This window comes from Humulus lupulus, chromosome X (genome assembly GCF_963169125.1).
Source record: "Humulus lupulus chromosome X, drHumLupu1.1, whole genome shotgun sequence".
Taxonomy (NCBI): domain Eukaryota; kingdom Viridiplantae; phylum Streptophyta; class Magnoliopsida; order Rosales; family Cannabaceae; genus Humulus; species Humulus lupulus.
In genome coordinates, this window is record NC_084802.1 from 211,226,434 (window position 1) to 211,253,220 (window position 26,787).

Genomic DNA, 26,787 nt, shown 5'->3' on the forward strand with positions numbered 1-26,787 from the left:
ATAGTGTATTATAAAATATATCACAAAAATATACATTTTTATAATTTACCTCAAAACTTTTACATTATACCATGCATCTACTTCTTTACATTATTTATATATTATATTTTTAAAAATATTTTATTCATTTTAAGAAATAAAATAATTAAACATAATAGTATCACACTCATATATATATACAAAAGTTTATAAAAAAATAAAAAAATATTTATAGCTTGATGAATAGTATTTCACTACATATAAAGAAATATTATTCATTCAGGTAAAAAAATATAACTTTACATTATCCAATGGAATGCTACTTAACAATTTTTTCTCTATATTATAAAGAATAACACATTTTAGCTCATCCAATATAAGTGTTCTAAGATCATAAAACTCAAAGTCTGACATCATCATTTTTAAGGGTGAAGAGATGATGAGCGCATGAGATAAAAGGAGAGAATAATAAGGAGTGAAGATGTACACCAATTGGCATGGCCTTCCATCAATTTCCATTGTATGCACAATTTATATTAAAACATTATACACATATAAGTTTTTTTGACTTGGTAGAATTTATCTTAAATAAATGTGATCAGACAAAAAAATTATATAAATGTGTAATAATATTTGAGTAATTGGGCGTCAAAATACCTAAGTTTATTAATTTGTAGCACTTTAATATTTATGTTTTTTTACAGCAATTATTCCACCATATTTGACCGTCACTACAAGAAATATAAAAAGTAGGAGCAGATGCATTAGAGGCGGAGCTGAATCCACCTCTAATAAGAGGGCTATTAGCGGTGGACCCAGCAGTTCACCACTAATAAAGTTTTTTTATTTTTTTTATTTAAAAAGAGCATTAGCAATGGACAAAAAGCTATTAGCGCGGAGGGTCCGCCGCTAATAAAGAAGAGGAAAAGTGCAGGAATTTTCTCGGGCTACCATTTAAATGGGTATTAGTCCGCCGCTAATACATTATAGCGGCAGGTCCAACACATTATTAGCGGCGAACTTCCCGCTGCTAATAATGTGTAATTCTTACTGTTTTTTAATAGCGGCGAGTAATTGTAAAAGTTTATTTTAATACCAGCGGGAATCCATTATTAGCGGCGGACCTCCGCCTCTAATAATCTTCTATATAAAAGATCTGAGCACCCCTGTCATCAGTTTTCCATTTTCCAATTTCTTCCATTTCTCTCTGTCTTCTTCACCCTCGAGCCCCTGCTCTCCACCCCAGCCACCATCATCCGCCCACCCTCTTGAACCCGAGCCCCTCCACACGGCACCCCCCTCACGAGCCCCTCCACACCCACGGCACCCCCATCCGAGCCCCTCCACCTGAGCCCTCCACACCCACGGCACCCCACACCCCCACAGTATGTGTTTTAAATTTTTAATTTTATTGTTTAATTTTTGTTTAAATTTCTAACATATTCTATTTTTGTGTCCAAGGTTTGCTGCTTCGTTGCCACCGTCGTCGCTCCGCTGTGAAACCAGTGGAAAGGTATGTTTTTATGTAATTTATGAATATATTATTTTGTGTATGTGTTAGAAAATTTTGATTATGTGTTAGCAATTTTATATATGTTTGAGTTTTTAAATTTTAAAATAGAGAAAAATTAAAATAATATAAATTTTTTAGTTGTAAATATATTATGTGTTATTATAAATATTTTGGGATTTTCTGAGTGGACGATTTTAAAAAAATTGAAATTGTCATATTAAACTGTTATTATGCTGAATTTTTCGTGAAATTTAATTAAGTAAACTATTTTTATTTTATTTTTTTTTTGTTATATGTTATGTCAACATAAAGAGAAATTTAAATTGTAATGAATATTATATAATTAGAGTTCATTAGAATTTTTATAATTAATTGAAAATTATTATTCAAATATATTAGTAGTTAATTAGAAATTACTTTATTTTTTCTGTCCCAATATCCTTATGATTGATGGTTGTTGACCACAACCATCAATGATAGGGATATCGGCACAGAAATGATAAATTTTAATTTATTTTCTCTGTCATTAAATAAATAATTAAAAAAGATTAGTGTAAATTGTTATAATAATTTGATTAACTTATGATATAACTTTATAATTATTTAAGTTAAGTAATTACTAATTTAATTTTAAAATTTATCAGTAATTATCAAATTAATAAGTTTAAAATATAATTAATGAAAAAATTAATAAAATTTATGTAATTATTAAAAAAAATTAGTCTAAAAGTTAAATAATAATTAATTTGTAAAATTATTATTATTATTTCAAATTAAAAAAATTATGAATAAATAATTAATTAAATAATAATTTATTTTTTAATAATTTAATTAAATAAATAATAAATTATTTTAAGAAAAACTATTAATTTGTTTATTAAATAACATTATCTAATATTAAATAGTTATAAATTATTTTAATGTAGAATTTTATAATTTTAATTAATAAATGTTTAAAAATTAATAATAATTAATTAAATAAATAATAAATTAGTTTAAGAAAAGGGAATTTACTCATTTGGTACCTTATGTTTTTGCAAAGTATCATTTTTGTACCCTCTATTTTTAATAATGCTCATATGGTACCTTATATTTTGAAAGCGTACATATTTGGTACCCTAAACTCAGATTTGATAGATAAAATTTTGTCAATGTGATCAAACTGTCATCAGTTATATGTAATTATGTAATTAAATTTAAATTTGTAACTTACATAATTGACAGCAGTTTGATTAAATTGGTAAAATTTTATTAATTAAATTTGAGTTTAGGGTACTAAATATGTACGATTTTAAAATACAGGGTACTATATGAGCATTATTGAAAACAGAGGGTACCAAAATGATGCTTTGCAAAAACACAGGGTACCAAATGGTTACCTACCCAAAAAGCTTAAGAAAAACTATTATTTGGTTTATTAAATAATAACGTTCCTGCAGGATCTCAGACGTTACATCCTAGGCATCGTGAGTTGGGGTCCACAAGCTTATTACCCTTCACCACTAGCACCACAGTTTATTTCATCACCATTGTCGCGTCCTAACATTGGTGAAGATATTGACCTGAATGTTAATGAATATTTCTCTCATGGTTGGCCCGATCCAAACAATAATAATTAATTTAAGTTTTTTAATTAAATTAAGTCAATTGATATTTTATTATGTTTATTTTATAATTAGTTTATTTGTAATTTTGTTTGATGAATATTAATGGTGTTATTAATAATTAATTTTAATTTATGTTTAATTTAATTATATTTAATTCATTATTATAATTTATTTATTTATTATTAAATAAATTCAAATGAATTATTATATTTTAATTTTTTTTAAATATTAATTAATTACCAATGAGAACCAGCCACATAGGCAAGTACTTGACATTTAAAGACATTTTCGCTGCCAAGCCAATTAAGTATTAAAATGCTACAAATCCATAAATTTATGCATTTAAGCCACCAATTACTCAAAATATTTTGATATAAATTGTGTACCCACAATACCATTACTTATACAAAAATGATATACTATATACTTAGGCCAACTCCAACAGAGAAACATAACAACATATTTTCTTAGATTTGACATCAAATCTCACCCAATGTGACTACATATCTATCCCCAAATTTAGTGATATCTACATTGTCACACCAAATTTGATGGGTACTATAGACATTGGCAAAAACATATTTGGTCCTTTTTTATTTTTTTACTAATAAATATTACAATAATAAATCTTTAAAATATACATCATTATTATTTATCTTCACAAGTTATATTTTATTAAAAAAAACATACTTTTTGTGTTTTTGTTTAGTGCAAAGGTTGGAATGGGAAAAAATTATAGTGGTAAAATATCATTATTTTTGTGGTAGTTCAACATCAAATTTAGCTTTTAGCATTGGAGTTGCCCTTATCACCAAAAGTAGGCCTTGAATTAAGTAAGATTAGGCCTTTTCGGCTGATAGTGGAGCAGGCCTGCACGGCACCACTCAAAAATTGGTAAAAGCCCAAATTAGTTCCTCTACTCTACCCGTTGGCAAAAGGGGCATATCTATCCATTCAAAGGGCATGATCATTAGAGTTTGTTAAGTTGCAAACCTCTTTCCAAAAATTTCTGCTTAAAACGTCACACCATCGATTACTTAATAAACATATACAAAAATAGTTATAAACGCAACTTCACCACCACCACCACCATTATATATAAACATACATAATTATATATATATATATTGAGATTATATGTAAATGGCACTACAATTAGATTAGCAATATCAATAACGCACTTTGAGTGGATATCTAAAAACCTAATCTAATGGATACGCGTGATAACTTCCCACCAACGTCGAAGGTCGACTACTTAGGTCTTCTCCACCACCAACAAGCCAAAACCCACCTCATATTCACATTCATATTCATTTTCCTTGGCCTTTATATAAATCACTCGATGTGTGGAACTAATTATCACTTAACACACTAATAATCAATACACACACACGACCATGAAATCCATTTTGCTCATTCCGGTATTATTTACTCTTGTTGTCACTTTCGTTTTCTCACTTCTTTTGGGAGAAACTAAAGCAGCTCAAGCTGGTGGGAGCAATAACAATGGCCTTTATATCGTCTACATGGGAGCTTCACCCTCAACCGATGGTTCCTTAAGAGATGACCATGCTAAACTTATCAACTCTTTGTTCAGACGGTATATATATATATATTAACGTAAAATATTTACATATTTTGTCTGCTCTTATTGTATATTCTCATTCATTCACTCTATATGGTTATTTGGTTTGATATATATATATATATATATATATATATAGGAAAGCAAATGCACTAGTTCATACCTATAAGCATGGATTTTCTGGTTTCGCGGCTCGTTTATCAGAAGCAGAAGCACAATCAGTGGCTCAAAAACCTGGTGTGGTGTCGGTTTTTCGTGATCCCATTCTAAAGCTCCACACAACTCATTCATGGGATTTTCTCAAGTACCAAACAGCTCTTAAAATCGACTCCTTTCCCAAAGAGAACTCCAGCTCTTTCTCTTCTTCTGCTTCATCCAACGGTGGAGACACCATCATTGGTATACTGGATACGGGTATTTGGCCGGAATCAAATAGTTTCAGCGATGAAGGAATGACTCCCATTCCAACTGGCCGGTGGAAAGGAAAGTGCATGGCTGGCCATAACTTCAACTCCTCCAATTGTAACAAGTAATAACACACTACTGCCTAACATTGATAAACCAGAGAAAATGAGTTTTAGTTAAGTTTGAAAATAATTTTTTTTTCTTTGAATTCAGGAAGCTGATCGGGGCAAGATTTTACGATGAAGAAGATGACGATATGCCGGAGGAGTACCAAACGGCAAGGGATTTAGTCGGGCACGGAACACATGTGGCATCCACAGCAGCGGGGACTACCGTCACAGGTGCCTCCTACTATGGCCTGGCAACGGGGACAGCCAAGGGTGGATCACCTGGTTCGAGAATCGCGGTCTATAGGGTCTGCACGCCAGGGTGCCTTGGTTCGTCGATATTGAAGGCTTACGACGACGCCATTGAAGACGGGGTCGACGTGCTCTCGCTCTCTCTTGGTGCTTCGGCGGCATTTCAACCTGACTTGTACTCCGACCCCATCGCTATAGGGGCGTTCCACGCTGTGGAGAAGGGGATTACCGTGGTGTGCTCAGCTGGGAACGATGGACCAGAGCCGTCAACGGTTACCAACGCTGTGCCTTGGATTTTGACCGTTGCTGCTACTACTATTGACCGGGATTTTGAATCCAATGTCTTGTTGGGCGGAAACAAAGTGATCAAGGTATGTTCTTTGGTTCAAAAACAGGACCTCATTGTGGCCTACCATTCTTTCTTTTTTCATTATTACTTTTTGAGTATTAACCAAACAATCATTTATGTTGCAAGATTCACTACTAGAATGTGCTTTTACTTCCATTTTTACATGGATATTTATCTTGGTTGTCACAAACAAATATATTCTAAATAAAGTAAAAGTATTTAACAACCAAAGTCCAAAAGTCATCTTTTTTTTTTTTCAAAGGGAAAAATTATTTAACTAATAGTGTTACTATATAGCTCCTCGAGTTGTCGAACATTACATCAGTTGCGTTAGAGTTGATTAACAGTATCTCATAATATTTATTAAATATTAAATTGTACCACCTCTTGAGTGTTGCTGCTTAATAATTCTCTTTAATTAGTTGGTTGATTTGCTCTACTTTTGATCTTATAAACAACCAAAGTAAAAGATTCGATTTTAGTTGAGTGCTGCTGGATGGTGTCGCTACATGTCATCTTGCCACGTAATGCTATAAATAGTGATAATGCAGTTTAATATAAAATGTCACATATTCAAATTTAAAATAAAATAGTTTTCATCCAAAATTTAATTGCACCAATTATCATTTGGTGTTTGGCACCCTAGAGTGTCTTATAACAATGCTATTAGCTCAAAATAACTCATTTCTTTTCTTTTACATCCGATAAATTTAAAGAAGTGTTTTGTAGTCAGTAGTATAGTGACTTTCTCAGGTTAATGGAAGCATGTTTTATATCCTGAACTAATTCAGGGAGGAGGCATAAACTTCTCAGCTCTTAAAAAAACTGCTGAGTACCCATTGATATACGCCAAGTCTGCCAAAAAAAGCGACGGGGATGACGATAGAGCCAGGTATTTTGCTTCAAAAAGTATTGGTCTGCAACTTATTTGCCATTAACTTATCTAAAAATCACTGAACAATCGAACATTACCACCAGTAATTGCCAAGAAGAATCGTTGGACGGAATAGCGATTAAGGGGAACATCGTTGTGTGTGAAAAGAAAGATGGTTATTCAACCTATGACAAGATAGATACAGTGAAGAGTCTTGGAGGAATAGGTGTTGTTATCATCGACGACGAATCCAGGGCTGTCGCTGATAATTACAAAGCTTTTCCAGCCACTGTCATCAGTTCAAAAGATGCTACCAACATCCTCTCCTACATCAACTCGACCAAGTAAGAATGTGGTGAAAATTGAATACTACACATTCTATTATCTCCAAATCTCTCTGTTAGACAATAATAAAACGAGTTTTTTTCTTTTCTTTTTAATGCTTGCGAAGGAACCCAGTTGCTACAATTTTGCCAACTGAGACGGTAACAGAGTATAAACCAGCTCCTGCTGTGGCATATTTCTCGTCCAGAGGGCCTTCATACATTACCTCTAACATGATCAAGGTAAGGCTATTATTATTCACCAATGATCTAACACCAAAGTTTTCTTTCTGATTTCTCACCAGAATATATATTGCACACTGCTCTGCAGCCTGATATAGCAGCACCTGGTGTGAACATTCTTGCGGCGTGGATTGCCAACGACACAGATGACACCCCTGCTGGTAAAGATCCTTCACTATTCAACGTTATTTCAGGTACTTCCATGTCATGTCCACACGTCTCCGGTGTAGCCGCCACGGTCAAGTCCCAGCACCCCGAATGGAGTCCCTCGGCAATCAAATCTGCTATCATGACAACAGCAATCCAAACGAACAATCTGAAAGCTCCAATGACAACAAACTCCGGTTCTGTGGCAACACCCTTTGACTATGGGGCAGGAGAAGTAACAACAGAAGGACCATTACAGCCAGGGTTGGTTTACGAAACCACTATTGTTGATTACCTCAACTTTCTATGCTATTATGGGTATAACGAATCGAAGATTAAACTCATCTCCAAAACCATTCCTAACGAATTTGCTTGCCCTAAAGACTCGAGCTCTGATAAGATATCAAATATCAACTACCCCTCGATAGCAATCTCCAACTTCAATGGGAGTGCGAGCAAGACTATAAGCAGGGTCGTTAAGTATGTTGGTGATGGTGAAGCGATTTTCACTGCTGCCACTGAGGCACCAAGTGGCTTAAACGTCACAGTGAAACCAGAAGAACTTAGATTCAAGGGATACAATCAGACGTTGACTTATCAAGTGACTTTCACATTTCATGGGGTGATGGAAAAGAATTCAATGGGGGTAATTTCTTGGACAAATGAAATGTATAATGTCCGTACCCCTTTTGTACTACTTCCCGGAAACTAGATTTAAAAAAAAAAACATAAAGCGACAAATCATTGTACTATGGTCAATTAGTAGTAATGTAGTGGTAACCTATGCTTAACTTCCATATTTTAAATAAAAACAAAAACAAAAAAAATTAGACTTTGACATTTGCTATGATCAGCACATAATTAAACTATGAAAGTGGGTGTCCATTCTAATGCATATGAGAATAACCCATGAATTGAAGTTCGATACGTGTAAAAAAATAAAGAAGAATCTACTTAAAGTAATAGCACTAAAGTAAGAATCTCACATTCAGCTCCATCACAAAAAAAAATCTATGGTCCATGATTCCATCAGATTAGCCTTGACAATTATGTATAAAGAAGTAGATGGAAGCTGTCTTGGATATAAGACAATCCAAGCTTCAATCATGAACATAGCAAAATATGAATAAGTAAAGAAAAGAAATGTGAATAAAGAACATCATTTATCACATTCATATACTTGAAGAGATCAAGATAACATCATGATGATCATCCCAGTATCTAAATTTAGAGAGGGGGAGGAAGAAGATTTATAGGAACATGAAATTCCACAGTTTTAAGGACTAAGAGGCTTTTCCCATAATGGATTGAAATAGCATTCAGTAACCTCGACATCCAATTGAAAAACAGTAAAAAGAGAGAGAGATAGAGAGGAAAAAAAAACACTTGAACACAAAAACAGAGTAGCTCATTTGATGTAAACGAGATTTACTCAAATGCCCATTGGTTTTCCCTGCGAACTTCCTCCTCTTCTTCTGGTGTAAAGTCATTCTTGATGTTGAATGTCTTGCGAATCTCCTCGGGAGTTTTGCCCTTGATCATGTCCGCCACCGTCTGGCAAGTCAGGTCCAGCAAGCTCTTGATGTTCAAATAGTTTGCAGCCTAGAAAAACCAAAAAGGGTCGTCTCATAAACATCCAATTTCTTCAAATTAGACCCAAGATTTCATCAACAGCAGAGACTATAGAACAACATCATCATAATTCTAAGACCCCATAAATCAAAATTGATTATACATGAATGAATGAATAAACATTCACAAACACCCATAAGAACACGATACGCAAAACCCTAAATGAACGATCCAGTACATAAACCCACACCAACAAAAAGACTGCAATTTCAAACAAATACTACAAACCCTAATCCTAAAATCGAAGCAATAAAAATAAAAGGAACTAGATAGAAAAATCAGAGGATAGTAGGGGAGAAGAAACGAACCAAGATGAGATCGAAAAGAGTGGCCTGGTCAACCTTGACGAAATCTGCGTCCCAAGCCTTGAGTTCATCGTCGACGGAGGAGGCGCGGTCCTCGGCCTTAGGAGCCTCAACGTGTTTCTTGCAGTACTCGATGACCTTAGACAAGATCTTGCTGGTGACGTTGGGAAGGGGAATACCATTGTCAGCGCAATCGTCCTCGATCATGTGCTTGATCGTCTGCGATTCCAAGGCCACCGCCTCATCGACCTCGAAGGTCTCACCGTCAGAGCTCTTCAACGTAATCTTTCTGCCGGTCGACATCGCTGAAGCGATCTCGGGCTGTGACGCTCTCTGATCGATTCGGAGAAAGAGAGAAGAATAGGGATATGGATTGGGATTACAGTGAGAGAGAGAGAGAGTGGATGAACACGAAACTTGATTTTTATAATAGAGAATACCAAAAAAGGTAAATAAAAAAAAATTATTTATTAGTCGAATATTAAATTACCACATAGTATTTTACGCGTTTTGATTTGTAATTTTCGAAATTATGTTGTCGTTTTCTCTCCTTAAAGTTAAACCGACATAGTATTTGCCATTTGGCATCAATTGAAAACGACAATTGCTAGTTAGATTCTTTTGGAATTTGGACAAAAACACTGTCGTTTTTTACCTCTCAAATTTTGATGTCGTTTTTTGTAAAATTTTGGTGAACCTTTCAAGATAAATCTCTTCCCCCAAAAAACTAAAAGGGGTCATTTAGTATGTAGGAATCTGGACACGGGAATGGAAATCTGAACACTTTCTCATGTTTGGTACTGGGTTTGAGTTTTTCTAACCTAGGAATTTGTACTCCAAGGGTTTACTCATCTGACAAGTGGTTTTCAGATACCCAGGAATGTAAAACACTACAAAATTATTTGTTATCCCCAAAAAATGGAGATCGATGACGTGGCAATAGAGGTGACAAGTGGCAGTACATGGTCCGTAAAAGACACATTAATAAGTCAATAAATATATTGGCTCCTCAGAGTTGTGATAAAGTGATCTGGCTTAGAAGTGACCCAGTACATCAATGAAGAGTTTTGACTGCTTGAGAGGTGTCATGACCAACCGGGTAAGTTGCATCCGACCAGGAGTGACTTTGTTGTCCAGCACTTGCATGTCCTACCACTTGAATATGTCCAGCATGCATGTCCTACCACTTGAATATGTCCAGCATGCATGTGTCCAACCAGCATTTGCATGTCCTACCAGCATGCATATGTCTGACCAGCACTTGCATGTCCTACCAGCAAGTGCATGACTGTCCAAGTAGAGGTATGGCATGCTAGACCAGAGTGTCATGTTAGACAAGAGACATGGCATGCTAGACCAGAGTGCCATGTTAGACGAGAGACATGGCATGCTAGACCAGAGTGCCATGTTAGACGAGAGATATGGCATGCTAGGCCAGAGTGTCATGTTAGACCAGAGGAGTGCGTGTCCTACTAGCCAAGTGCGTGACTGTCCAGTAGAGGTGTGTTCAACCAGCTTGAAGGAGATATGGGTCGACCAGATAGAGGAGGACTAAGTCAAGATTCCCAGAAACGGCTTCAACAAGAACCGGTCTTGGCACACGCGGGAATCTCTCATTCTTCCCACAAATTTGGTGTTCTGTTAAATTTTGAATATTTTTGTAATTTATATATAAGAAATATAATGAAATATCCCGATTCTAGGGGATATCAGATGTATGATCCTAAGCCTATAAATATATGGCTTATGGGATTAGAAATGGGTCTTCTGCTTCTTTTGAGACTTTTGGGGAAATTTTGGGTCTGAGTTTTCTAAAGAGAGAAAGTGCTTGCATCTGAAAGAATTCTTGTATTCTTGTAATTTGTACTGAAGAAACTCAGTTGACTCAGTTAATCTGATCTTGAGTACAGATCTATAATCACAACTCTAAGTGGATTAGGCTATTACCAACATATTGGGGCTGAACCACTAAAAAAATTGCGTGTGTTATTTATTTTCTGTTCAAAATTGTATGTGTCGTTTAATTTCTCTTGAAGGTTTTATCGTTTTTGACGTTCTCACGTCGTTGGCCAAAAACGCGGTCAACATTATTATTATTATTTTTTTTAAAAAATCTTAAACCAATAATTTTTTAGTTAATAATTTATTTTATTTTTGAAACTTATAATATAAAAACAAATATACATATATCAAACTATAAAATGATAAATAATATTTGTTTATTTAAAGAAATTGATTTGTAAAGCATTTATATCATTACTTTAGTTTTAAATAACAAATGAAATATTATTAAAAATAAAATAAGAGTATTTTTGTAATTTTAAAAATTATACTTGATTATAGTATTCAATAGATATATTTTTTTAATTTTGTTAAAAAATATTTCATGAGTAAAATTGTTTATAAATTATTTTGATAAAATATATTATTATATTAATTTTATGAAAATATGAAAACTAAACAGATTCCTATGCACAACCAAACACAGAAAGTGATCCCAGGAATCATAGATAAAATTACAGTGCACAACCAAACACAATGATGTAAGTTTCCAGACTATCAAATTACCCTCTTCAACTTTCCCAGTAATATAAAAATTGTGAACTCCTCTTACGGCCCCAAAAAGTATTCATTGTCAAATGCTTATTGTCTTTAAAGAAGAAAAATAAATTACTAGCCAAATATTTATAAAACCAACTAAGTTTACTTATCTTTTAAAATTAAGTATAGAAAATTTGATATCCCATATAATTTTTCAAAACCAAATTGAATCGATTAGTTTGTGAAATTGATGTGTAAAAATATAAATGTATGTGTTTTCAATTGACAATGTAGACCTTCACACACTTGAACTTGATCAATCTCTATGTCACTTTTCATAAAATTTTAAGGGTTTATACTTTTTTGGACCCTATATTTTTTCCTATTACTTGTTTGGACCCTGTGTTTTGAAAAATTACCTTTTGGACCCTATGTTTTGTAAAAATTTTAGAATAGAACCCTAAACCCGATTTTGATCAATGTTTTTTCAACTAAAATCACAAATAATTTACCAAACTAACAATTCAGAACAAAAATAAATTCATTCTGCTTAAAAACTGTGTTGTTATATTCAATTTTTTCTTCATTAAAATTGAGTTTAAGGTTCTATTTTAACTGTTTTACAAAACATAGGGTCCAAAAAGTAATTTGTCAAACACACAGAGTCCAAACAGGTATTGAGAAAAAACACAGGGTCCAAAAAAATATAAACCCAAATTTTAATCATTTTTTTTTGTTAGAAAAAATGCATGTCATATCGATTATTAGATAAAATAATTAAATAGGAGAAACATATATTGTGAAAATGAATAAGAAAATCAACTATAATCTTATGACAATATTATCAATAATAATAACTAAAAAATAAAGTATATAATATAAATATCTTTTTTGTAGTCCAACTTATTCTAGTGTATCACACTATGTACTTAAAATAATTATGCTTGTTCACCTAGTGCTAGGTTCTACTCCCAAATAATTATGCTTGTTCACCTAATGTTATGATTTGATTGATTGATTTGATTTGTAATAACTGACTAATGTTTATATTATAAACATTTGATTGATGATTGATGAATAAGAGCACCATGTAGATTTGATTGATGATTAAGAGAGTTTCGACACCATATAGTATGAATTCAGGAAGGGCTTCAACCAAGAACACAAAAGAAGAGAACTTCAACACCATGAGGAAGAGATAATAATTTCATAAATTGATAGGGTGATTTTCAAAAATGGTATAAGAAACAATGAGGTGGAATAGGCTTTTAAGAAGGAATGGCTAATTTAATTGCAAAAAACTACTTGATATTCAAGTGACCCAATTAATTGGGTTACTGCCCAAAATCAATTGACATTAAATACATATTTTCCTGCAAGGCAATGAGAATTGGTTGAATTTAGAAGGAAAAATAAATTTTGGGTTCCAAAAGAAATCTTGTATAAGCATCTTGTGGGCCTCCTTGCTTATCAACTTACTAAGTTAAGAATATAAAATTCTATATATACCTTGTTAAAAGAGTACTCAAATTTTTTACCTGGGATTAACACAAATCCTACTAATTTTTATTCTTATTTTGGCTACTTTAAATAATAATTTATTATTTATTCCATAATTATTTTGAGTATATTAATACTTAATTTTTATATACTCACGAAGAGAATACAAATCTCCAAAAATATCGTACTAACAACAATAACAATTAAGTCTTTACTTTAAAATCCAACATTTTCTTCAAGCATTAAATATGTGGACTTTAATAACATAATTCATGTAAAAGACTAATTAAAAAACTATTTCCAATGTCTCTTCTATAGAAACTTGCAATTAGGTATATTCTTTAGGCTAAAATGGGAACATAAAAGCTAAAAGTCGATGATTAAAATTAATTAGATATTGAATTAGATATATCGATCAAATTTCTTTTAAATCGTTAGGTTGCTTCCATTTCTAAAACAAACAAAAATTAATTGATAGATTAGCTATAGGATGATAGTACTTTTTCGATAACGTGTTTTCAAAACGAATCAAATAATATTTTTTTATTAATTCTTTTTGTTAAAAAACAAATTAGTACTTATTATACAAGAGTAATGATATGTGCACTAAAATTATGTACTAAATTATTACATCAACTGACGTGACACTTTCATTTAACCAATTAAATTTATTTCAGGCGAAATTTACTATCTTAAAAAAACAGTACCACATTAGTTGGTGCAATATTTTGTTGCATAATTTTAGTACATGTATCATTATACATATAATGAATATAATTAATGTATGCAATGACACTTGACGCAACTAAAAAGCATTTTTAGACCCTTTCAAAAAAAAAAAACTTAGAGCTAAAATACATTTATGAACGAAATGAACAAGTATAGAAAGGGGTATTGGTTTGGTATCACATGTCCATGTATCAATTTTCTTTCAATATGCCATTTCAAAAAATATATATATTTCAATGGACAAATCTATAGATTAATTTCATAAGTCATCCCATTTTAACTTATATAATTAAGTATGGTTTGTTTTTATAGAGGTAATACCATGGCTATAATTCTGATTTATTATATCTTGGTATAGAAAAACTTGTAGATGGTTTTACAAAATTTGTGGTCTTCTGAAAAAAAATATAGTATTTGTGACAGTTAGAATCCTGTGATCTGCAAGGGGAAAGAACGGGTAAAAAGTTATGCAATCCCACACTGTCTGGGGAAGGTCAAGTGTGATGATTCTAAGACTGCGTAGGTATGAGACTATACAGTTGAAGATGGCTTAAATGGATTGATGGGTACTACCTATATCAACAAGATGCATCTTCTTTTCGGTAGCCCATCACTTGAGAACTCCAAAGTTAAGCGTGCTTGACTTTGAGTAATCTCAAGATGGGTGACCTCCTGAGAAATTTTCCCAGGAAGCGTGCGTGCGAGTGAGGACAAAGTACGCTGGAAAAACTCGTGTTGGTTTGTAGGGCCAGTCGTCATTCCAGGAAGCAGCCATAGTGACGTGAGGCGTTACAGTATTGTCGTGTGTGATGACTAAAGACATGCCAATTATCAGAGTATTTATGATCCCATTCAAACTATCTAAACCAAATTTATCTATGCCATCCAATCTAAATAGAAAAAAAATTAGATATTCAATAATAATTGAATTGGATGTCAAAAGTTAGATTCTAGATTTAATGATGACGCTATTAATAATTCAATTAAAAATAATCCAATTAATTCTATTTCTATATATTAAATTTGATATAAAATGTAAAAAAAAAATATAACCAAAATCTTATTAGTTATTAAAATTTATAATAAAGCAACTTATCATACTTAATTAAAATATAGAAATATAGTAATTAATATCCAATATTATGTTTTTTTTGGTCGGGAATAGAGATTTTTACTATTCAGATTGTATCGGAAAAATAGTACAAATTGGAGGGGGATTTCCTCCAACCAACAAAACTCATTATCTAGCCTAAGTGCATGCTTCGCCATACCATGGACCGCATTATTAAACTTACGACCAACATATGACAGAGATGTCCTCGGAAAAGTAGACAATAAAGTTTTAATATATAAAAAAATAATCCTCAGTTCATTTTGATATGCTGTATTATTATTCATAGCCAAAACAAGAGAAAGGGAATCCGAAAAAACAACATCCAGTTGAAGTCCAAGTCTTTGAGCCCAAATGAGTGCAACCAACAGTGCAATAGCTTTTGCTTGAAAGGCTGACAATGTTCCTGCATTACAATCCATAAGAGAGTTTAGGTAAGAACAAAACAAATGTATGTCATAGGAATTGAAAATAAAAACAAAACTTCCATAACAACCAAATAACCTTAAACAAAGGGATGAGGATCCTAAAATCGATATAACTATTTACCATTTTTGCTCACTTATGGGAATACATCCATCTTTTAGTTGTTGAGTCTTTGTAGTAAGTTTTAACTTACAGAAAACACTTACCTTTTTAAAAGCTTTGATAGAGCTGCTATAACTTCCTTCTCGGGGGAGAGGATGATTGCTCTGAATCCTATCGTTTCTGTGTGGTTAGATATTGCAGCATCCACTAATAAAATAATGGGATGGTTCCCCAAATCTTATCTTCTTTGGTGTGGAGATTTTGCACTTTGTAAGAATTGCTCTGTCGTTCTCTGTGTGCTTCTTATTGATTCCCAGTATTAGGTTACCCATTCAAAACACTTGGTATACTTTTATTCCTCTCAAATCAAACTACCCAACCTATGATGAGCATTTTTTTCAAAGGCATAAAGTAGAATTTCCTTAAAGTAAATATCTTCTTTCTAATGTGACATGAATGGATATCCCACCAATCCCATATTTCTTTGGAGAAAGGACACCAAAGGATTCTTTCCTATGTTACAATCATTAAATATTTTGCCTCTATTTTTAATCAAAATTTATATAAAGTTTTAAAAATAGATTCAATCCAATTAATTGGATGGGATCGTATTGACTGATAGAAGCTAATTAAATTTGGATTGGATGATCAAAATATCTGAATTGATTGTTTAAAATTATAATGAACACCCTATACTAGTACTACCAATACCATATGAAAAGAATTGGAAACTAGTTGGTTGGGGAAAATTTTACTTATTTATTATCACTTAAAATGAAAGAACATTCAACCAAAAAATAAATAACTAATTAAAAATCCCTACGAAAATTCTAAAAACAATTGCTGCTTCAGTCTTCATATTTTGGGACGAGTCCATAACGCTCCCTATACAAGAAAGAAAACTAATGAAGTTGCGGCTTGAGTCTTTGAATTTTGGGATGAATCCTCTGTTGTTTAGGGCATAATCTTGGTATTCTTGTGACGCTGTATACTGTTCTATATCTTTTACAAGTAAATTAGAACAAAAGGAAAAATTTACTTTGCACCAGTTATAAATATGCTGTGCAATCTAATAGAAAGTGGAAATTTTTAAGCCACATAAATATAACATATATATATATACCTGCAGGCTGGGGAATAATGCATTAGATCTTTTGAACAATGGACCTATAGCACAACAAAAAACATTCCCAATATGAGCTGAAAATGGTAATCAAAGTGACCAGTTAGACCGAAGCATAAGTGCGGTTACTCTAGCATTCCCATCATTTATAAAAGCAATCCCGGGCTTTATACTGCATTTCTTTCCAAAGTTTAACTTCATGTAAGTTTCAACATGAAAATGGTCAAAATTTGAGGGACCTTCAACCATCCCACCGAACTTCATTCCCCATCCAAATGAATCTTCAGAATCATCAGACAAACTCGCCGCCCATTTTAGATATTTGGGGTCCGAGTTTTTAAGCTCAATCCAGCCACCAATCTTAGTGAACTCGTCAATCTCTGACTCCAACATCAAAGCAAGGGACCCAGTAGATTCATTTCCATGTGAGCTATTTCCCATGTTGGAAACTAATTCCTCAACCATTCCCTCAGGAGTTTCTTGGCGTTTGGAACCACCAATAGAAAGGGTGAACGGTCCATGAGTGGCAGGTAGTTGAGATGATAACTTAGGGGCTTGCAAAAGTCCCATGACTGAAAACTTTGTTCCTCTTGGAAGTTCACACAACACTTGCCCAAATGTGCTACAACAATGGTCAAAGCTATGAGAATCCGAATGCCTTCCCTGCCCAGAAACAAACTGAGCCAATGAAGCAATGACATTAAATTTCTTCACCATTAAACCAATTGCACTACCACTTGGCTGATTCAAGAAGGATGGTCCGGAAGATGAAACATCAGTTAGGCCCTTACCCTGCAAAACAAAGAGCAAAATTCTCATAGGCTCTCTGAACTGAGTTATACAAGGTTGATTAGCGAAAAAGAAAAAGAATGAAAGAGGGAAATAACAAAGGTGAACAACAAATGAGGCATAATTAAGTTCATGTATGAGGCTACCTGATGAGAAGGATTTTTGATGATTGCAACATCACTGCATTTCCCCCCCAAAGGGATAAAAAATGCAGATAGCCAGTCACTAGCATTAGCTGTATAACACAACTTCGATAAAGAAAGTGAGCTCCCTAGTCCCTGACCAGGATTACTATTACTAATACTAATTCTATTATTGTTATTGTTGTTGTTGTTGTTGTTGCGATTTTGAGAGCTTACAATCTCGACAACAAGGGAATCATTATCCTGTATAGTGGTTTCAAAAGTGAACCTCAAATCAAGTCCTGTTCTGAGACCAGCTTTACTAAGTACATTGTAGTTATCATCATGTTCAACATTATTCATCATCAACAAACCCCCCATGAGATCAACTTCTCCTCTTAGAACAGTACCCACTTCTTGAAATGGACTCCCCTTAGCAGTCTTATACAAGGACAGAATTCTCTCTACCTTATCTTGTCTCTCCCTAATCTTCATCAAATCCGAAAATGCTTCTCGTTGCAGCCTTTTCAATATTTCAATCTAGACAAAAACAAACAAACCCATTAAAGATAAGAGTTAATAGTACTGAAAGGGAACAAAATAAAGTCATCTGCAAAAAGAATAACAAAAATGGATTTTACCGGAGTGCGGCGACGGGGGCGATGAATGAAGCCATCGATGAGGTCTTGAGTCCATTGACCAAAACCTTTGACTTTGTCGACCACGAACTCTAGAGGCTCCATTAGAACAAAATCCTTGAGGTATTTGAGACCAAAATGTGAGCGAAGAAACAGTGAATGGTAAAGATAAAGAGAGAAAAAGAGCGCGGGCGCGCAGAGGAAGGATAGAATTCGATCCTCTTTTTTTCACTTTACGCACACATTGGGCCGAACACAATCTTAAAGCCCATTTATATAGCGGCCCAGTTAAATGTCGTTTGGTGGTATGGGCCTCGATTACGATTTCTGTAAACTAAATATCCAGATCGTGAGATCTTCGTGTAATACTATTCATGGTAAGTTAAGGTAAAATGAAATTAATAATTCATAATAATGAACTTTACAAAAATGCCTCTAAAAATACCGAACCTAAAAAAAATAACAAAAATACGTAATGACATAATTATAAATATGATTTTTTTTAACAAAGTTTACAAATTTGTAACAATAAGTTTTTTTTTAAACAACATTTACAGACTAAATAAAAAATTATTACAAGTAGTAACAAAATTGATATTTGTATTTTTGTAAAATTCTGTATTTTTTAAAAAAAAAAATTAGAATTTATAGTATTGTATGTAATTTTTTTTCATATCATTATTGTAGATTTTTTTTTAGGTGACTATATCACTATTTCGATGATTGAAGAAGAACAATAGCTACTTTAATGTCAGGAAAGAGTACACCCAGTTTATTAAAATATTATGCACACTTGTATTTAGTGTAAATAACAATTGGGATCCCCAAGTTTCACCCGTTGTATAGTATCCCGACATTTCTTTTAGCAATTATATCCAATTTTTACTTTTTTGCTCACATAAATTCCCCTACGTTATATTTTATTAAATAAACCCAAATTTATAAGGTTAAAATAGGATTTTCAACAAAAAAAAAACATAACACCCGTTTTTTTTTTCTTTATACTATTTTGGTAAATTGACATATATATTCTCAACAAAGTAAAGATTAGGAATCTTTAAATTGACATATATGTTAGATTAGGAATCTAACATAAATTAGAATCGTTAAACTTTACTGCAAGTCACATTCTTCGAAGTTTCAACACTTAAACTGTACTGACATATGACAATAATTTCTTGACTACTATTACTATATGCTTAGTAATGGTATATGGTAATTCACCACAAGAAGCAAAGTTTCGCCTAAACAATTACCTTGTTAATTGATTATTTTCCACCTTGCAAAATATAATTCTATGATTTTCATGCAGTTTTATGTAATTAATAATTGATTCTTAATGTCTTATTTTACAGGATGAAATTAGCTTCCCCATTGAATATCTTGAATCATAAACTCATGCTCTTCTTAGTTTACTTTTTCCACATTTAAAATGAAAATATGAATAAGATAATTTGATTGATGCAATCATTTTCTACATTGGAACAACAGCTTCATTCAGTATCACAAGAGTTAAGGCATTCACTATGCAAAATCATGATGATAAAGGTATTGAATTTTGCATAATATTTTGCTATAGACTTCTATATTATGCATATGTCCAGGAATTTTACATTGTTTTTGTCCATAAGCTTAAGTTTACAGCATTTTAATCTTATTATTGCTAAGTAATGTTTTAGATTCAAGTCAAGTTTTGTATTGGGTTGCTCTATTGTAGAGTCATCACAATAATTTGATTTATAGTTCTGAAATCTAAGAGTTTCCACAAAAAAACCTCAAATGATCTCAATCAAAAACCAACTAATTAATATCAAAATAATCCAAATCTAATTTGAACATTTAAAAAGAAAAAGAAAAAAGGAGTGAGCAGTGATCATGAAAATGCAACAAACACATACCTAAATTAAATAAGAATCAAATCAGAAACAATTCAAATGAGCACGATAATTTCGGATATGAATCGTTTTTCAGAGCAAAAAAGAGAGTAGAGAAAGAAAAAAAACCTGAGTCGACGAGAGAGAGGCGGCAGAGAAAGCTGAGCTTGAACGAGTGTGTTCAGAGTAGATTAAGAGAGAGCTCCATTCATTCACATGGTTTTCTGATACTATATGACATTTATTCTGGAAAGAAAACATTAGAAACCCAAATTAATGTCAATCAAATTATCATTCATCCACCATTCGGACAATTGCCAATTTCCCTTATCAGTTTATCAAATCAATTTTAAACCCTAAAACAATCAATACCTTCGGCGAAGTGAAGCAACACCATCACAGTCGACTCATATTCTGGAGCTTCTCGGAGGAGACCGGAGATAGATGGAGAGCAGAGCAGAGCCTCGGATTTGGTTTTCCGTAACAGTGAACTCTGAAGGTCCTCGCTCCTCGGGTTTAGTCGACACAATGCTTCTTCGGTGGGTTTTGGGGCCGCGACGGGAATCGGCTCTCTCTCTCTCTCACAGTCGACTCGATGCTTCTCGTTTAATTTTTTTAATAATTAGTTATGATTTTACTTAGGAGATTAGATATGAAGTATGAGTTTGGTGACTTTGTTATAAGGTTTTTGGTTTTATTTTGAGACATTATTTTGTTCATGAATCATGTGTGATATGATTTAATTAATTTTAAATTATAGTGGTGTTTTTTAAAATATAAATATAAATATCTTTTTAATTAACAAAATGGTGTCCCACCTCACCCGCACTAAGAAGAGAATTGCTAAGAGGCACTATTGGTGCCCAACAACACAAGGAGGAGGCGTACCGCTATTGGTGCAATCAAATATCCCACATATTTGAATTTAATAAATATTATGGGATATCACTAACCAAACATAAAGTCATAAACATGTTAGGTTTAAAAGATTTTGGTCATAAATAGATCATTTTTATTAAAATAAATGTTTAGTACATGGGATCCCAAATCAGGGTTTAAAAGATGTATTTACAAAATTTCCAAGTGTCATAAATAAACCAAGCCACTCTAATGGAAAAATACACATTTTAGGTTTCCGTCCCTGCACAATTCCTCGACCGTGGCGATCGAGTAGCTGACAATGTACACCTCGCCCCCAGAGCTCTCCAACCCATGGTTGATTCATCTTACCCTTGCCTTTACCTGCACCACGTAGCACCCGTGAGCCGAGGCCCAACAAGAAAACCATATAACAGAGCATAATCAATAACAGTAATCAAATGACTCACAAAGCATAACCAGATACTCAGCAGTCCACAACATTCTCATGATCAGTGATAATAATAAACAATTCAAGAGTCTTTTAACCAAGCATTTAACATGTCATAATCATTATATTAACAATAGTAAACATATCATTCAATAACTAGGGTCGACGCCCTTAGGCCGCACCTTTTGATTAAGTCACTATCTTTAGCTCACTTAGGCCAAGCCCAGTGTTCTGTTAGGAAAAATATGTATTGGCTCAATGAAAATAGGTAAGAATATTACAACTCTAGGCAATATGTTACAAATAAATATAGATTGATTAAATAAGGTTACAACTCTATAACTGAAAGTACAAATAAACAAAAAGAAGAAAAAGAAGAAGAAGACAAGAAGAATATAATAGTGAAAAATACAACTCTAAGCAAAAGATTACAAGTAAAGTAAATGTGTTTGAAACAAAAGAGAAGATTAGAACTCTAAACAAAAGTTACAAGTAAATAAAACAATAGAATAAGAAGAAAAGCAAAAGAATAAAATTTAAGAACAGAAACACAAGTAAACTCTCATTTACACAACCTAAGTGAAAAGGATTGGGGATCACCAACTTGAACAAGGTTTAAAATCTTTGTCCAAAAGTTTATTTCACCCTAACTCAAGCACTAAGGGATCTCTCTCAGATTAAAGGAAATGCTTTCTGGAATTATCAAGCCTCAAGGTGTTTCTAGCCAAGTGCTCTAATGGATAGAAATGTTGTGTCTTTCAAGTGAGCTAGAGGCTCCTATTTATAGAGTTTAGAGACACCCTTTGAATTTCAAATTCCACCAACCCCCATGGCTATTACCAATTTTTAATTTGATTATTATGGAATTAAAAATGAGATTTGGGAGTTATTTGGATTTTTGGAACCGTTCAACACTTTTGGAAAAAACTAAAAAAATAGCCTGAAATGCACCTGTGGCCGCGGCCAAGGACATCATTGGCCGCGGCCACTGCTTTCTGTCCCCCAGGCCGCGGCCACTATCATTCAGTGGTCGCAGCCACAGCCCAATTTCAGCACTTGAAAATGTGCTATTTTTCCAAACGGTTCAAAACCCTCCCAAATGATTTTGTAACCCCCAAAACACATTATTGGGGTTAAAAGCATATTTATAACAGCCATTTCACATGTGGCTTTTATGAAATTCATCTCAATATTGTGTAACACCAAATTTACACAATAAATGGAAATATTTGGAAGTTACAAATTTGTAACACCAAATATGTTACATATTTGGATATATCTCATATATCTAAATATTGTAACTCTCTATTATATGTTACAATATGTGACACTCTTTGTCACATTTATTTAATCTTAAACATTATAATATAATACAATATTACATTATATTATAAAATAATATAACGTGTTCAACCCACTGATTCTAGCTCGCTTAGGCCAAGCTCAGTGATTATTTAATTAACCTCAGCTACCAGTGACCGAGCCACGTCCTTGTGCGCCAATATTAATTCTGACACTCTTAGGCCGTTTATTTCATACTCACATGACATAATACCATCATACAATATTGCATACAAGTATAGGGTGTTAGGAAAAATAATATTGCCTCAATGGAAATGGTAAGATAATGTTACAACTCTATGCAAAATATTACAATGGACAAGATTGATTAAATAAAGTGTTACAACTCTATAACTGAAAATACAAATACAACAAAGGAAATGAAGAAGATGATGAAGAAGAAGAGAATAGTAAAATACAACTCAAAACAAAAGTTACAAATAAAATAAAGTGTTTGGACCAAATGAAGAGATTACAACTCTTAAACAAAATATACAAGTAAATAAAACAAGAGAATAAGAAGAAGAACAATAGAACAAAAGGAAGAACATAAACCACAAACAAACTCTCACTTACACAACCTAAGTGAAGAGGATTGGGGATCACCAACTTGAATAAGGTTTAAAACCTTTGTCCAAAAGCTTATTTCCCCCTAACTCAAGCACTAAGGGATCTCTCTCAGATTTTGGAAATGCTTTATGGAATTATCAAGCCTCAAGGTGTTTCTAGCCAAGTGCTTTAGTGGATAGAAATGGTGTGTCTTACAAGTGAGCATTAGGCTCCTATTTATAGAGTTTAGAGATACCCTTTGAATTTCAAATTCCACCAACCCCCATGGCTGTTACCAATGATTAATTGGGTGTTTTATGAAATTAAAATAGAGATTTGAGAGTTACTTAGCTGTTGGAATCGTTCAAAGTTGGATAAAAAACTGAAATTATAGAAGCTGTCAGCCATTAGGGCCGCAGCGCTAGTTCCAGGCGCCGCGGCCCTCAGTCAATTTCAGCAACACATTTTTTCAGTTTTTTCCAAAACGTTCCAATTTATTCCCACTTGATTTTGTAACTTCCATACACAATATGGGAGTTAAAATCACATCTCTATCAGCCATTTCTCATATGGCTTTAAGAAATTCATCTCAATATTGTGTAACAACAAATCTACACAATAATGGGTGATATTTAGGAGTTACAAATTTGTGATGAATTTGTAACACCAAATATGTTACATGTTTGGATATTTCACATATATCCAAATAATGTAACTCTCTATTATATGTTACAATATGTGACACTCCATGTCACATTTATTTAATCTAAAACATTATATTATAAAATAATATAATATTACATTATATTATAAAATAATATAACATAGGGAACTCTTAGTCCCAACTTATCCACATAAAATGGTGCAGTTTTCTTACCTTTGATTTCAAGCGGAGAAGGTGAACTGATTCCGAGCACAACCCTTAGCTCTGAGCCTTGGCGATAAACCTAGTAACAATCCATAAATGGTACTTTGATGAGTTTAAATTCGAAAGGACAATTCCGGGATCACACTCGTGCTCTTGGGACCCCAAGTTCCACCAAACGAGGTGGTGTACCTGTAATGCCCCGATTTTCCTAATAAGGGTTAGGACCTTGATTAGGAGGCCGGGAGGGCCATAATTGATTTATTATGCTACTCAATGATTATATGCATGTTTATGTGAATTATATTATAATATGATGTTATATACATGCATGTGGGTCCACAACTATTTATTAAACTGTTTTGGCAATTTGGGTCGTTTAGAGCATAATTGTGTATTTGGGTGCATTTTGTGATTAGTGAATGAGATCCCATCATTATGGAGATATGTTCGAGCCTTTCGACATGAGACGATCATGAAATGCAAGTGTTCGGTCTAGTCATAACAGGTTTAAGTTCGGGTCTCGGGGTGGTTTTAATGATTAGAGCATTACCGGGAATTAAAGGGTAATGGGATATGGATTATTGTTGTTCGAGAATATTGAGAATAGCGGGAATTGGAGAGTGTTAATTATGATTAACGAAATAGGTACGAAAGGACGGTTTTTCCCTTGGTGGCTGTTAAGGTTATATTTTAGACTTAAGGGCATTTAGGTCTTTTCCCCTAAAGGATTTATATAAGCCATTAAGGCTGTAGAAGAGAAGCAAAATAGAGTATCCTTTCTCCTTATCTCCCGATAGTCTTTTACCTCCATTTTCTCTCTGGATTTTCAAGCATTGTTTAAGGAATCAAGCCAAGGAATCAAGCCGGGATAAGCTAGGGTTATGCTCCACCATTGAAGAGGGTGTGTTGCTGAGATTGAGGTGAGTTTTTAGCAATTAGAACTATAGCTTTTGCTCTGTTTTCTGAGTAAGTTCCAGCTGGTTTTTGAGTTGGAAAGTTGAGTTTCCATGGGTGTTTTGGCTAGGGTTCTTGGGGTTGTGATGCTTAGGACATGTGAGGATGGTTTTTAGGTTCATTTAGGACTGAATTTGATGTTGGGAAACTTTTGATTTGAGTTGGAAATGGTAGAATCGAAGGAGGAAATTTCTGGGCTGAAGCTGGCTGAAGGTAGCGCTACAGCGCCCAGTGTAGGGCTCTACAACGCTACCTGCAGAGGAGGTGGGGCGGTTTGTGGTTCTGAGTAGAGCGCTGGGGCGCTAGGAGGGCAGCGCTACCCTATTTCTTCAGAACCCTGTTTTAAGTGTTTTTAAGGGTTTTTGGCTCGGGGTTTCAATCCTTAAGGCCTGGGATCGAATCTACTCATCGTGTGGGCATGTTTCGAGGTCCCGAGAGTGGAGTTTAGACCAAGACCTTATCATTGTTGATTTTCATTAATTGGAGATTATATTTGGTTATGACTAGGTGATCGCTAAGGGATTAAAGGATCGATCATTCTCAAGGGTCGTTGTTGTTCTAATTCTCGCTCGAACCAGAGGTAAGAAAACTGCACCCCATGTGTGACATGCATGGTCATTCTTGATGCATGTTGGATGTTTAAATGTGAACATTGATAGCATATTGAATGCTTAGCAATCTTGCTCATTTGCATATGGTTATTGTTAAGGCATGCTGGATGATTAAGTGTGATGCATGTGATGCACGAGAAACATGTGATTAGGGCATGCCATGAATATTGACTGTGGGATTGGTCAGAGCATGAGTCTCTGTGTTTGTGCATGATCATTATTATGCTAGCAACTGTTAAGTAAGCATGCTGAATGCCCCATCTTTGGATGTTTAACATATGATATATGTTTGGTAGCAGTGCTTACTTGTGCATGGTACTGACTCATTAGTCAGAATTGGCAAAGGTGTTAGTATCAACTGTGAAGTCGTAACTCATTAGTCAGGTTCGGCAGTGGTACTGGGCACTGGTCACACGGTGCTGACTCATAAGTCAGGACGGCCTTCGCGTGTTCAACGCAAGCCAACAAAGATTAGATCTAATCGACAATCTGCATTGAATGACTCAAAGAGCATTAATGCCGGACTGACCTCATGTTCGATGAATATTAAAAGCGCTTGTGTGACTTACCCATCAGTCACTCATCATTTAAGTTAGAGACTTACCCATCAGTCTCTCATTTGTTAAGGCTAGTGGCTTACCCATCAGCCACTCTTCTATTTAAGCTAGTGACTACCCATCAGTCACTCATTTGGTTAGAGCCATTGCAGGAAAGCCCAGGTAACGGTGTCGTTACACGGCTATGGGCACCGAGCCCCTAGTGACTTGTTTGGTAGTCACTCATTATGGTTTAACAGGACCTCAAAGTGTTATTCACTCATCTGATCATAGCTATGAGCTATGTATGATCATTTTGATCATCATATGCATGGCTTTGGGT

General features: G+C 33.8%; 3 protein-coding genes across 6 annotated transcripts; 1 reads left to right on the forward strand and 2 right to left on the reverse strand.

Annotated features, from left to right (window-relative positions):
• The first annotated feature begins 4,458 nt into the window (after positions 1-4,458).
• Positions 4,459-8,731, forward strand: LOC133804848 (CO(2)-response secreted protease-like). The gene is made up of 7 exons (XM_062242969.1): positions 4,459-4,699; positions 4,824-5,213; positions 5,303-5,819; positions 6,589-6,689; positions 6,776-7,015; positions 7,123-7,237; positions 7,326-8,731. The coding sequence occupies exons 1-7, from the start codon at positions 4,497-4,499 to the stop codon at positions 8,094-8,096; spliced, it is 2,337 nt and encodes a 778-aa protein (XP_062098953.1). The 5' UTR covers positions 4,459-4,496; the 3' UTR covers positions 8,097-8,731.
• Positions 8,535-9,751, reverse strand: LOC133804849 (SKP1-like protein 1B). The gene is made up of 2 exons (XM_062242970.1): positions 9,325-9,751; positions 8,535-8,986 (listed from the first exon to the last, which is right to left on the reverse strand). The coding sequence occupies exons 1-2, from the start codon at positions 9,622-9,624 to the stop codon at positions 8,813-8,815; spliced, it is 474 nt and encodes a 157-aa protein (XP_062098954.1). The 5' UTR covers positions 9,625-9,751; the 3' UTR covers positions 8,535-8,812.
• Positions 9,752-16,465: 6,714 nt separating this feature from the next.
• Positions 16,466-20,908, reverse strand: LOC133803521 (uncharacterized). 4 transcript variants are annotated; one of them, XR_009877995.1, is made up of 6 exons: positions 20,649-20,908; positions 20,406-20,522; positions 18,406-18,736; positions 17,789-18,304; positions 16,854-17,645; positions 16,466-16,615 (listed from the first exon to the last, which is right to left on the reverse strand). XR_009877995.1 is itself a non-coding variant. In XM_062241600.1 (5 exons), the coding sequence occupies exons 3-5, from the start codon at positions 18,505-18,507 to the stop codon at positions 16,944-16,946; spliced, it is 1,320 nt and encodes a 439-aa protein (XP_062097584.1). In that variant the 5' UTR covers positions 18,508-18,519; positions 20,406-20,522; positions 20,649-20,908; the 3' UTR covers positions 16,466-16,943. The 4 variants fall into 4 exon arrangements, 3 of the variants coding, with proteins under 3 accessions (XP_062097584.1, XP_062097583.1, XP_062097582.1); XM_062241600.1 differs by having other exon boundaries at positions 16,466-17,645; positions 18,406-18,519; XM_062241599.1 differs by having other exon boundaries at positions 16,466-17,645; positions 18,406-18,729.
• Positions 20,909-26,787: the final 5,879 nt, after the last annotated feature.

What these genes read in the sequence shown, in the direction of transcription:
- LOC133804848 (XM_062242969.1), top strand. Translation starts at nt 4,497, where the DNA reads ATGAAATCCATTTTGCTCATTCCGGTATTATTTACTCTTGTTGTCACT. An exon ending in AACTCCTCCAATTGTAACAA is followed by an intron (nt 5,214 to 5,302) that starts GTAATAACACAC and finishes CTTTGAATTCAG; the next exon opens with GAAGCTGATCGGGGCAAGAT. An exon ending in GGGGATGACGATAGAGCCAG is followed by an intron (nt 6,690 to 6,775) that starts GTATTTTGCTTC and finishes CATTACCACCAG; the next exon opens with TAATTGCCAAGAAGAATCGT.
- LOC133804849 (XM_062242970.1), bottom strand. Translation starts at nt 9,624, where the DNA reads ATGTCGACCGGCAGAAAGATTACGTTGAAGAGCTCTGACGGTGAGACC. An exon ending in CTCTTTTCGATCTCATCTTG is followed by an intron (nt 8,987 to 9,324) that starts GTTCGTTTCTTC and finishes TGGTTTTTCTAG; the next exon opens with GCTGCAAACTATTTGAACAT.
- LOC133803521 (XM_062241600.1), bottom strand. Translation starts at nt 18,507, where the DNA reads ATGGAGCCTCTAGAGTTCGTGGTCGACAAAGTCAAAGGTTTTGGTCAA. An exon ending in GCCCCCGTCGCCGCACTCCG is followed by an intron (nt 18,305 to 18,405) that starts GTAAAATCCATT and finishes GTTTTTGTCTAG; the next exon opens with ATTGAAATATTGAAAAGGCT. An exon ending in TCAAAAATCCTTCTCATCAG is followed by an intron (nt 17,646 to 17,788) that starts GTAGCCTCATAC and finishes TTTGTTTTGCAG; the next exon opens with GGTAAGGGCCTAACTGATGT.